Source organism: Seriola aureovittata, chromosome 23 (genome assembly GCF_021018895.1).
Source record: "Seriola aureovittata isolate HTS-2021-v1 ecotype China chromosome 23, ASM2101889v1, whole genome shotgun sequence".
NCBI lineage: Eukaryota > Metazoa > Chordata > Actinopteri > Carangiformes > Carangidae > Seriola > Seriola aureovittata.
This window is the reverse complement of record NC_079386.1, coordinates 19694646-19707054: the sequence shown is the minus strand read 5'-3', so window position 1 is coordinate 19707054 and position 12409 is coordinate 19694646. Positions and strand designations below refer to the sequence as shown.

Here is a 12409-nt window from a genome sequence, read left to right as displayed (position 1 = left end):
GCCACCTAGTGGTCACTGAGGTCAACTGCTCCGTGGCTTGAACACATTTATTGAGTCAATCAAACTTGGTAAAACTATAAACAGTTTTAACCTTGCTAGAAAGTAGTTGTGTATCATTCTCTTTTTCACTCACTAAAAAACACTGCATTGAAGAAGTTGAACATTATTTCAGCACAGGTGTCATAGTTTACAGTTCTTTAGTTTGTTTGTTTTTTACAATTGCTGACGTAAGACGTTTAAAACTGGAGTCATTTTCTCAAACCACTTAACACAAAACATCTGATATATCCTGCAAAATGAAGCACTGTATTCAAAAACACATACATAAACTCTTATCAAATCAAACTTCTGAACCAAATGGCTATCACCTCATTGTTGCCCAACCAACTTTGTGTTTCTTGTGACTGCTGCCACTCTTATTTCAGAAGTTGTCTCAATGGCCCTCATTTATCAATCTTGCGTGAAAACAGGCGCAGATCTGAGCGCAGAATTGGTCGTACGATAGGATCCACGTGTGATTCATGAAACATTCGTATCTGACCAATCCCAGCGTACGAATGATCGGCTCTTGATAAATGCGGCGGCTGAAATCGATCGTCATTAACATGTTACGCCCTTAAATATTCCTGGTTCGGAGGCCCCGCCCACTAAGGTCAAACATGGAGAGAAGAGTTACTGGCAAAAAACGAAACTTTTCAGAGATGGAGATCGACATCCTGACATCCGAGGTGGCGCAAAATAAGGATGTGCTTTTTGTCAGTCTGAAGAGCGGGATCACAGGAGCTCATAAAACCGCTGTGTGGAAGAGGGAGACGGAGGCAGTCAACAGCGTTGCCATAGAGGAACGGACTCCGGCTGAGGTTTGAATACAAGTCAATAATTTAACCTATGCCTAACGATTTAAATGAATCGTTATTCATCCTGCAGCCTAAAAGCTTATGCCTGCTACTTGATTAAGACAATTCTTTACATTTAGGTCAAGAAAAAGTGGTCTGATTTAAAGCTGGCCACCAAAAAGCGGGTTACTGCACTAAAGCGCAACATCAGGCAGACTGGAGGAGGCCAACCAGACTCCAGCCTGATCTTGACGGGGACAGAGGAGAAAATTGCCTCGTTGATTGGGTCCGAGTCGATCTCGGGCATAAGTGGTGGAGGAGACACAGACGCACTCGCGTCAGAGCCAGAGCAGAATGGTAACTACCCCCTTTTGCTTGCATTGTAAAATCTATCGCACTCTGACTGTACACAACTTCTTACAAATAATTAGGCTTACGCATGTTACATGGGTATACATGTTTATTGTATTTTTAAATGTTTCAGAGCCAGGCACCAGCGGTATGTCGGCCAGGTCTCCTCCCCAGACTGGTCCCACTGCTGCCAAGAGTGAGCGCGTGCCCTCTGCCCCCCGTGCTGCGCCAAGACCAAACATCGTCACGGCATGTATTTATTTATTGACCTCAGTTGTCGGCGCACTTGAGGCAATAAATAACACATTAAAAGAAATTAATGACACTCTAAAAAAGCCATAATAAAATGTTTAAATGACTAAATGTTGTCCATTGTCTGTGTTTAGTATGACTTTAGCCAATTTCACCTAGAATACTTTACATTACTGATTAAATACTGCAGAGCATTTGCATGAGTTTAAGGTATACTTTACGTTTTAAAAGCGATGAATGAGGTCCTGTCTCCTCCGTATAGCCCCCAGTGGAGGCTGCACTGGCCGAGGTTCCATGGGCATTGGCTCATCTGGCTGCACCGGCACATCAAAAGGCAAACCGTTCACTAATGCAATGTTGTGCAAAACTGAACAGGCCATAATAATGTCGCACACTTCTTCTGCGGTATACAATAGCGTTCCTCCTGCTGGTCCGAGACAGAGCCACCTGCCCTTCAGCAACCCGAAGCAGCGCTCCACAGTGACCCGTGTGCGTGTGTGCGCACTATTGAATCTGCGTTCCTGCTCTGTAGCAGGGTTAGCCAGCGGGGTTATAAGGTATTCCGTGAGAGGATAACCCTTGTCACCTAGAAGAACCACACCACAATGTTAATTATCTGACACCTTGTTTAGTTAATGCAATTTATCTAGGGTAGTTACCTACCGAGGAGATGAGTTTGGCTCTGCAGCGCCGCCTCCTGCAGCCGCGCGCCAACACAGCTGTTCTGAAAAATAAAAGAATCGTGTGTCCCACCTGCCCACCACGTTTAAAAGTGATAGCTTGGCATCACAAATCACCTGTACATTTATAGAGTGGTAGTTTTTGCGATTGATGAATGCGTAATCATTCATGAATGGTTCCTTCAGACGCACGAGTGCAATCAACTGCAACGTCTGACACGCGCGTATTGTTCCTCCAAAACCAGTAAATCTGCCATCGTTATGATTTGATAACTGTCAAAGCATCTGTTTAAATAAGGGAGTGAGTAAACATCTGACCAACCACAGTGCAACAATGATTATCTCACCAGATGCTTTTAATTGTTGTTCCAGTTGTGTCACACCCATCGGAAAAAACAAAAAACAATTACACAATTTTGCCATGAGTTCATTTGCAAACACACATTTCTGCTTGTATTTATTATTGTTTCAAAATTTAATGTGCAATAATTAGATGTCATGTCAGGCTGTTCAGCCTCATATTGTTTTATTGTACAAAAAAGTGGTATCAGTAAAAAACGTGGGCTTTTTTTAATCTTGTTTTATTCGTTTTAAGAATCCGTTTTGATCTGTTCTAAATATGTGACTGTTTATGCTGATGACAGCTGAGGTTTGTTTAATAATGATTTTCAGACTAAGCCAGATTTTGCTGGACGTCTCACTTCTGCGTGTAATGGAGTAGAATATACCTGGTTAAATTATGGCAAAAGTGGTCCAACAGTGCCATTCACTGGTGCAGAGTGGTATGTGTGGGTTACCACTAGAAAGACAGAGCTATGAGGAATGCATGGTGGTGTTTTGCATTTTCTTCTGGTCTGGATACTTATCAATTTTGTGATATTTATTTATTTTGTATTTTACCGTGTAATCTGCTTATAACAACCATAGTTAACTGGCATGAACCTAATTTGTGATCTGTCTGGTCCCTAAGATGATATTGTGATCATCTTATATCTGGTATATTAAACTAGCATACTTATTTACACTTGCTCCATGTGTTATCCAAACTTATCCTGAGACCAATGCTGACTTCCCCTCGTCATTCCACTGTCATACTGTGTTGCAGGAGTTTACTCCAACACAGGAACCTATAATCCACCTGGTTGTCCGTGGTGTGTAGAGGTCGCAGTGGACCATGATGATTATGATCCACCAAAGTGACATCTGAAACATGTGTCTGTCTTTCACCTGGTCCTCTTTGTTCTCTTCCTCTTCCTCTTCCTCTTCCTCTCAGTTTCGCTGCTTCCGTGTTTGGTGCCTTTGTTTAAGATATGGTTTCAAAAGTTAAGATTTAAGCATTCACTTTTAGTGAGGAAGAAAACTGTATTATAAACGCTTTTATTGTGAAGGTCTCCCCGGAACTTCCTTATCCATCTTCACACACTTCCGGTTAAAATCGAAAGTAAACTTCTGTTGGTGCGTCAGAGGAAAGTCCCGCCAGTCCGGTGGGTTCAGGAAGAAGCGGGAACAACGGGAGTGTACTTTGTAGTTTTAGACAAGAAGAAGATGAAGATGAAGATGAAGATGTTCGTGATGTTAGCGAAGCTGCTGTACGGTAAGACACACACACACACACACACACGCACACACACACGGACACACACACGGACACGGACACTGGCAGTGAGCGCCATGTTTGGGCGGATTCCCGCCGTTTGAACCGTTAGATTATCTTATATTGTGTGTGTGTGTTAAACTGTGATCAATTAACATTGATGATCTATTGATCAGTTCGAGCTCTTCTCCTCCCCTCGGTGTAACATCTCTTTGGATTTGAACTGGGACAATCAGACACCAACCAGCTGATTTTACCTTTACCTTATCCATACTCTTATTGATCAGGCTCACACTGTCACTGGGTCTTTTTTCAAAGAATAAATTCATTCTTTATTTTAAATTCTTGAAGGACATGTCACTGTTCTTTGTTTTTTGTTTTTTTTATTCGTATTTTTCAATAAAGGAGTGAAAGAGAAAGTACATATCATTTATTGTGTGTTTTTTTTGTTTGGTTTTTTACTGTGGTATCGAAATAGGTATTGAGAATCATGGAATTTCAATGGTAATGGTATCCACTACTAAATTTCTGGTATCGTGACATCCCTATCTCAGACTCACTTCCCCGTCCAGCCAGAAAACTCTCCTCATGTGTGACGTAGGTGAGGACGTGTGTGTGTTTGTGTCTGGAGTGGAGGGAACTGGAAAGTGCTCTACCAGTCTTTTTTCTATAACACACTTTACGTACTTATATAGGCAACATGTAACCAGTATTTTATTGACTCCATTCCGTATATATGTGTATGTATACCTGTATTTGTTCATTAAAATCCAAAGGAAACTTAAAAGGTGACTAGTTTGGATCCATAATTAGCCTTACTAGCCTCAGCTCCTCCATGGTCACCATCCTACTTTCTCTTCCTAACACACACCCCCACTGCCGTGTCAGCACATTTCTGGATGTATGACCCACATCACATGAGTCTGGACTGATGGCTTCAATTTTTTTTGTGTGTCTGTTTGTGTCCTCACAGTTTCCCAGCATGCCTTGGGTGTAGAGATAAAGGTGTATCAGGGGACGGAGTCTGTCCTGCTGCCCTGTCAGGGGAATGTCTCTGCCTCCAACACTGTGGTGTGGAGCCGTGAAGAGCTTGTTTTGAAGATTGTTCATAAATATCAGCAGAGCGGAGACGACCTCAAAAACCAGAACCAGGAGTACAGAGACCGGACGTCCATGAGGACGGACGCTCTGCAGACCGGAGACCTCAGCCTCACTCTGAGAAGACCCACCATCAGGGACAGCAGCACCTACACCTGCACCGTCAGAGAGGGTTTTAACACAAAAAGCCAGGAAGAAGTAGAACTAACGGTCACAGGTCAGTGATGTAGATACAGGTCACAGGTCAAAGGTCACAGGTCAGTGATGTAGATACAGGTCAGAGGAGAAGAGGACACAGTTTGTGTTGTTTTAAAGTTTAAGTTTATTCTTATTTACTTAGTTCAACATTTTAATCTCATGTTGTTTGTGTCGACTACAGAACCTCCTCCTCCAGTCTGGCCCTGGGTTCTCGTAGGTCTCCTGCCTGTTACTGCTGCTGTTGCTGCTGCTGGTGGTGCTGCTGCTGGTTTCTTCATGTATAAAAGGAAGAAGGACAGAGAAGGTCTGTGTCTTACAGTGTGTGTGTGTGTGTGTTACAGTGTGTGTGTGTGTGTGTGTGTGTGATAATGGATTTTTGGGGCCGATTCCAATACCGATATTAGGGAAGAAATTCCAATATCAATATATCGGCCGATATATATAATATATAATATATACTAAAGATAAAGGCAATTCTAACAGCAAACAATGTGGTAATGTTGTAATGTGTTGTTTGGGACAAATCTATAAATGAACAAACCCCCCTCAGTCCCACAGTCTTTATTACTGCCAATCCAACAGCAGTAGGTTATAACGCACGACGCTCAGCTTTTCTTGGTAAATGCTGCCAGTAGTGCTGAACACCTTCTCACCTGGCACAGGAGAGGGTGGACAGGAGAGATAACTTCAGAGAGAGAGAGCATGCCGTGCAACAGTGTCGTGAACTATCACGAGAGTTAACGATGTTCATGTTCATTAGTTACAAATGGATTAATTCCACCGTTCACCAAAAAATTAGCACGTTCAGTGCTTTATAATCCATGCTTCAGCTTTGTTCCAAACCATAATATAACATGCTCACACATTAGCTTCCACCTAACTGACAAGGTATTAAAGTAGGTTACGTGGTTAGCTAGCAGGCTAATGTATGGTAAGCCTGAGTGACATGACGGTTGTCACAGGAGGGTTAAATATGAGGACGTTGTAACCTTGTAACGTTAGGTAACTAGGTAACAACATCACTCTCAACAGACTCACGCCACCGTCATCAGCTGAGCTGCAGAAAGATGCTCTGATGCTTATCTTTCAATCCGCTCTGTAGCTGACAAATTATAGCGTTAGCTGGCTAGCTATTAGCTAACTTACCTTGCTTACATAGCAAACAAGTGACAAGCATGAGTGACATGGCGGTTGTCAGGGACAGAGTTATAATTGGATTATATTGAAAAGGGAAAATGATGGGGTCATGTTTTTTAACTTTGCAGGATGTATTTCACAAACTACTTAACAACTTACCGTGAAGACACACAAACACACCCGTCTGCTCAGCTGTGATGTGCACCCTCCCTCAGACTGTGCTGAGAGAGGATTGTAGCGTCTAGCGACAGCTCACGTTTCCCATCATGCCCGCCTAATGCTGGACTGGATACTTGAAGTTTGCTGATTGATTTTCCAAAATGCAAATGTAACTTTTTGTTAGTGTTTGTAGTTCATGTGTCTGTTCAGAACGTGGTGATTTATGCTGGTAATAGTTGTTTTTGTGCTGGTTTATAAACTTTATAGTAAAAGCAGAAGTAAGGTGGTTGTTGCATGTCTTCACTGGGATGATTGGCCGGTTTAAGTAGAGGTATCAGAGGGCTGCCTTACGCAAAAATGTCACACCCTGTTGGCAAGTTCATGAAATGACACAATTTAAGACCTGACCCGAGCGATTCCACTGCATCGCTTCTTAATAAAAGTATTCATATCTGGGTAAATCGGTACCAGCGCCGATACCAATATATCTGTGACAGGCCAATATCTGCCAATAAACTGGGTCTACGAGCTCTAATCTGTTCTCTAAGTTTTATTAGTGAAGAAGCTCATGAAGTCACTGCTGCTGAGGGTCAGAGGAAGCTGTGACAGAGCTGAACACACACCTGGGCAGGTTCTTCTTTCCTCCTGTTCACCTGGATAACACACACACACACACACACACACACACACACAAACAATATGCTCAATCACTCATTCCCTTTCAGAGACAGTGGATAAGGTTGGGTCCTGTTATTATTGATAAGTTATTGATAAGTTATAATCAGTGGACACCAATCACTAACACCTACAGCAGATATTTCACTTCACACAGTCACACGAAGTGAATTCTGCTGCTGCCTGAGCAGATGATCATGTGGTGTGTTGTATCTCAGTCAAACAGGTGAAGGAGGGGGAGGAGTCTGTCCAGCTGCCCTTCAAGACCACACCTCACCTGTCTGGAGACATCAGAGTGGAGTGGATAGACCACCACTACAATAAGGTCCATGTGTATCAGAACGGTTCTGACAGACCTGAAGAACAGAACCAGGTTTACAGAGACCGAACAGAGATGAAGAAAGATCCACTGAGAACTGGAGACCTCAGTCTGACCCTGAAACACCCCACAGAGAAAGACACAGGATGCTACACCTGTAGAGTCTACAAGGACAGAGACTTCCTGAGAGGGACAGCAGTGAGTCTCAGGGTCAAAGGTCAGTGTTTTTATTTGTTTCTGGTTGTTTGTTTGTCTCTGGTTGTTTGTCTCTGGTTGTTTGTCTCTGGCTGTTTGTCTCTGGTTGTTTGTCTCTGTCTCATTGTCTCTGTCTCCTCCACAGGGAGAAATCAGGACATGAGGAACAGAAGTGACAACGCTGAGTCGACTCGAATGATGGATGTTCCTGCTGTCTGATGGTCTGCTGATCAATCAGATTGATGTATTGATGCTGCAGCGCTGTGGGTGGAGCTTGTGTTTAATTGATGAATCAGATCATTTCTGCAGATGATCAATAAGAATGTGACTTTCTTTCAGGTCACAGTTCATATATATAATATATCAGTGTTGCTGCTCTGCTTCATATTTACTCTGTTCACTCAGATCTACATCATATAGATCTACATCATATAGATCTGGATCACATAGATCTAAATCATATAGATTTGGGTCACAGATTTGGATCCTACAGATCTACATCATGTTTTTACATATAGATGTGGATCATACAGATCTGCATCATATAGATCTGGATCATATAGATCCGGACAGGTCACAGTCCCTGCTCATCAGTTGTGGGCGTGGCCTGTCCGAGCCGTGTCACAGCCGCTGTGACGATGTCACGCCACATGTACATACGTATATTCCATATGATAAACTTCCTGTGCTCATTCATTGTATGTTCCAGTGAAGCTGGACCACTGCTTCTTATCGTATCTCCTTTAGGAAACACTGGAGCTTCCTTTACCAAATGAAAGGAGACATGCCGTCCCACAATCCCTTGCTGCAGCAACATTTAAAATACAGCAGAGCCACACAGATGTAGAAACAACAGAGCAGCTGTTTCCTGTCTGATGGACTGAAACTTCTGTAAATATAAATTCATTGTCTTCAGTCAGGAGTCATCATGAAGAACAAGCATCATCTTCATCATAATAATCTATATATAAATGTCGCTCAGTGCTTTAACAGATGAATGTTCTCCACTTAGAAATGTATAAAGTCTGTATAAGAATATCTCACTCTCACCTCTGCTCACTTATTTTTATTGAATTAATGTTTTAGACGCTCAACTGTTTCGACTTATATATTCATGTTTCCTTATGTTAAACTTTCAGTCCTGTGTGTGTGTGTGTGTGCGTGTGTGTGTGTGTGTGTGTTGTTTGTCTTGTTTCTTGATGAATCCTCCTTCACGTCTCTGACCTCATGACCTCTCCCTGGAGGTGGAGGAGACAGGTGAGAGGAGGTGTCTCTGACTCCTCCTCCTCAGCCCAGGAGTCAGCTGGTCCCAGGAGAACAAACCAAAGACAGACTTTGACCATGATCAGTGCCTTGTTTATCCTGAGTGAGAAATTAATTTGACTGATTTTGATTTTTTTATTGACATGAACTTTGACACCTTTTCTATCCTGTGAGACTCTGTACTCCGCTTGCTGTGCTGAATAAAACCAAGTAGATGTACTGATCTACTGAAAAGACAGAGTCCTCTTCATCTGTCTGCTCCTGTCCCTCACTGACCCCAGGCCACGCCCCCTTGTTACCTGTCAGTCCAACCTGTTGACCTGTGTCCCTCAACGGAGGACAGAGGACAGGGCGTCAGGTTAAATGTCAGGGTGAAACCTGGAGTGAGGGGCAGAGCTGCCTCAGTCTGTCAAACAGCTGATCAGTCTGTCAGTCAACTGATCAATACGTCAGAGTCTCAGTCATCTGATCAGTTGAGAGAGAGGTCAGAGGTCAGCCGCCATCTTGGTGTCAGTACAGGCTAATGTTTACATGCTAGCAGGTGCTAGCTCCCACAGACATAAAGAGGTCGCTGCCATGTAAAGAAGCGCAGGTAAACAGGAGCTGCAGTTTCTGTGGATAAAAAGATCAATAACATTAATATTTATCAATAAATGAGTCGTTTCTATATTCAGGGTTTATGATCCATGTGCAGTGAAAATAAAAGTTTGGTCTGTAGTTTCTCTGTGATCACTGTTTCCAGGAGCTTGTATCATCGTTAGGTTTAGATGAACTGGATTACTGCCATGGTGGAAAATAATTCACTGTCATGAAGAGTTATTAAAACTCACTTCACCACATTAAACTATTGACGTCACATGTGATATTTACTGCTCTGACTCCGTCTGGGAGCTGAGGAGAGAGAGAGAGAGAGAGAGGTTAACACAGATAATATGCTGCTACTATAATATTATAACATTATATTACACCTCATTGTGATAATAATAATAAGATACACATATATATTGTTTACCACATCTCACTCCCTCACGTTCCTCCTTTATCTCACTCCATTGATTTTATTTAATTGATTTTACTGTAGTTTTAATAATTCCTGCTGACAGTGAATTATCTTCCACCATGTAGTTTTATTCACTTCATGTAAAGGATGATGTAAGCTGCTCGTGGAAACAGTGATTACAACCATCACGCAGAGACGCCGCAACGGGGCAATTGCCTAGGGCCCCGAGCTGAAGGGGGCCCCCGAGGGACGGCTGACGTGATTTGACAAAATAATGGAACTGCTTTAGACGCTGCAACGACAACGTGTCGGAAATGCCCCGCACAGGGCCCTTTCAGAGTTGTCACTGGCTAGTTGCTAGTAGGGGGCCCCGACGGACGGCTGCTATCGCTCCATATCAGCGACACAACTTGAAACCTCCGTAGACACTGCAATGACACGTCGGGAATCTCCCTAATGGGGCCCCCCTACTAGCCCTCATCGACGTGCGGTCCCGGTCAATCACACATGGAAAAATGAAGCGAGCATATCTCTGTGGGAACATGAAAATAAAAAACAAAACAAGAAGAGGATGAAAAGAAAAAGCGTGACCGTGGTAAGTAGGAATGTGTAAGCTCTGTGTGTTACATTATTAAAAAGTAGTGTTGCCAGCCAGCCTGCCACTGTATCCCAAACTCCCAGTCATCCACCAACAACAAATAAGTTTACTGACATTAAAGTCCGTGTAAAGTCAATTCAGCCATTTTCATCTAAACACATTCATAGCCACACAACAAGTTAGTCCTTTGCTGCCAATGTCAATTATATTTTCTCCCAGAATAAAGCATTTGTTGTCAAATGTTAAAACTGATACCAGCATCAATTGTGCTGTCAGTTTAGTCTAAACTGGTGCTAATTTGTATTTGGAATTATGTTTTTTAAATGTGAGCTGCTGGACAACTGAATTTCCCTTCCGGGATAAATAAAGTATATCCTATCATATCCTATATATCCATACATTTTATGCTATAGCCTAAATGTTACATTAAATAAAATGTTAACATGAAGCATTAAAGTTGTTACTGTAAATGGATGTTCATTAATTATTCCATACAGATCTCAAATGTTGTGTTTGTGTAGCATCTACAGTTCTTTACTTTACAGAGGCCAACCAAATACATTGTGCTCTTTTCTTTTTTCTTCCTCAAGGTGCTTTGTTGAAGTTTTTTGGCCCAAAACAACAACAACAACAACAACAACAACAACAGCAACAACAACAACAACAACAACAACAACAGCAGCAGCAGCAGCAGCAGCAGCAAAGTAAGAACTTATTTAGTTTCCGTTTTAAAGTTAAGAAGTTAAGAGCCAGGAGAGGCTCACAGGACTGGCACTGACATGGTGGCTGCAGAAGCTGCAGAAGCTGCAGAAGCTGCAGAAGCTGCAGAAGCTGCAGAAGCTGCAGAAGCTGCAGAAGCTGCAGAAGCTGCAGATTTAAGAAAAAAAAGGAACTACTATTGGACTGTGGATATAAGACCAAGGTGTCACAGCAAGTTTTAAGTTCTTCCTTCCCACTTCAATTCCTTGTTTGTTTGTTTTTTTGCTTGGTTGCTTTTTTTCATTCTGAAAATTTTGCAGTTATGTTTGTTTTTCTGTTATTTATATATTGTATGTAAAGTTTGCATTCAGATAGTTATGTTATTTATTATTTATTTTATATGATAATTGTTTAATAAAAGATTTCTTTACTGATCGGTAGTCCTGGACTTCTTTCATCATGATTCTGGGGGGGCCCCGTGGTCCTTCTTGCCTAGGGCCCCCAGGGGTCTAGAAACGCCCCTGTTTGGCACACCTGTTGAACATGGCGGCGACGATGACGTATCGCAGCAACGGGCTGAAGCTCTGTGTGTACATGTCCATGTTAGCTCCGGTGCAATCGCTCTGTGTGTGTTTCCTGATGGAGGACAGTGCTCTGGACTAATGACGTCACTGGACCAGACCGTGTTTCCCGCCGGCGATGAGACGCCAGGTGAGGTGTGTCAACTTGTTGTTGTTGCTCTGTCAGAGGCTTTGGTCGCTCCTGCGGGAAGCGCGAGGACACACGTACACGGTGGAGACGGAGTGTTAGCTGAGAGGCTAGACAGGTGAAGCTAGCTCACAGAGACAGGTGAAGCTAGCTCACAGAGACAGGTGAAGCTAGTTCACAGAGACAGGTGAAGCTAGCTCACAGAGACAGGTGAAGCTAGCTCACAGAGACAGGTGAAGCTAGCTCACAGAGACAGGTGAAGCTAGTTCACAGAGACAGGTGAAGCTAGTTCACAGAGACAGGTGTAGCTAGTTCACAGGAACAAGTGAAGCTAGCTCACAGGGACAGGTGAAGCTAGCTCACAGAGACAGGTGAAGCTAGTTCACAGAGACAGGTGAAGCTAGCTCACAGGAACAGGTGAAGCTAGCTCACAGGAACAGGTGAAGCTAGCTCACAGAGACAGGTGAAGCTAGCTCACAGAGACAGGTGAAGCTAGTTCACAGGGACAGGTGAAGCTAGCTCACAGGGACAGGTGAAGCTAGCTCACAGGAACAGGTGAAGCTAGCTCACAGGAACAGGTGAAGCTAGCTCACAGAGACAGGTGAAGCTAGCTCACAGAGACAGGTGAAGCTAGCTCACAGGGACAG

At 43.1% G+C, this 12409-nt stretch overlaps 2 protein-coding genes across 2 annotated transcripts; both read left to right on the top strand.

Annotated features, from left to right (window-relative positions):
• Positions 1-443: 443 nt before the first annotated feature.
• Positions 444-1946, top strand: LOC130164357 (nuclear apoptosis-inducing factor 1-like). Its single transcript, XM_056369040.1, has 3 exons — positions 444-860; positions 977-1193; positions 1321-1946. Exons 1-3 carry the CDS (start codon positions 660-662, stop codon positions 1527-1529), a joined length of 627 nt encoding a protein of 208 aa, XP_056225015.1. The 5' UTR covers positions 444-659; the 3' UTR covers positions 1530-1946.
• Positions 1947-3554: 1608 nt separating this feature from the next.
• Positions 3555-8995, top strand: LOC130164327 (uncharacterized). The gene is made up of 5 exons (XM_056368998.1): positions 3555-3713; positions 4687-5028; positions 5191-5313; positions 7199-7516; positions 7640-8995. Exons 1-5 carry the CDS (start codon positions 3665-3667, stop codon positions 7711-7713), a joined length of 906 nt encoding a protein of 301 aa, XP_056224973.1. The 5' UTR covers positions 3555-3664; the 3' UTR covers positions 7714-8995.
• Positions 8996-12409: the final 3414 nt, after the last annotated feature.

Excerpts from the sequence above, each read along its gene's own strand:
- LOC130164357 (XM_056369040.1), top strand. The coding sequence starts at position 660 with ATGGAGAGAAGAGTTACTGGCAAAAAACGAAACTTTTCAGAGATGGAG. Across the intron at positions 861-976 it reads AGGAACGGACTCCGGCTGAG|GTCAAGAAAAAGTGGTCTGA; the intron begins GTTTGAATACAA and ends CTTTACATTTAG. Across the intron at positions 1,194-1,320 it reads GTCAGAGCCAGAGCAGAATG|AGCCAGGCACCAGCGGTATG; the intron begins GTAACTACCCCC and ends TAAATGTTTCAG.
- LOC130164327 (XM_056368998.1), top strand. The coding sequence starts at position 3,665 with ATGAAGATGAAGATGAAGATGTTCGTGATGTTAGCGAAGCTGCTGTAC. Across the intron at positions 5,029-5,190 it reads AGTAGAACTAACGGTCACAG|AACCTCCTCCTCCAGTCTGG; the intron begins GTCAGTGATGTA and ends TGTCGACTACAG. Across the intron at positions 5,314-7,198 it reads AAGGAAGAAGGACAGAGAAG|TCAAACAGGTGAAGGAGGGG; the intron begins GTCTGTGTCTTA and ends GTTGTATCTCAG.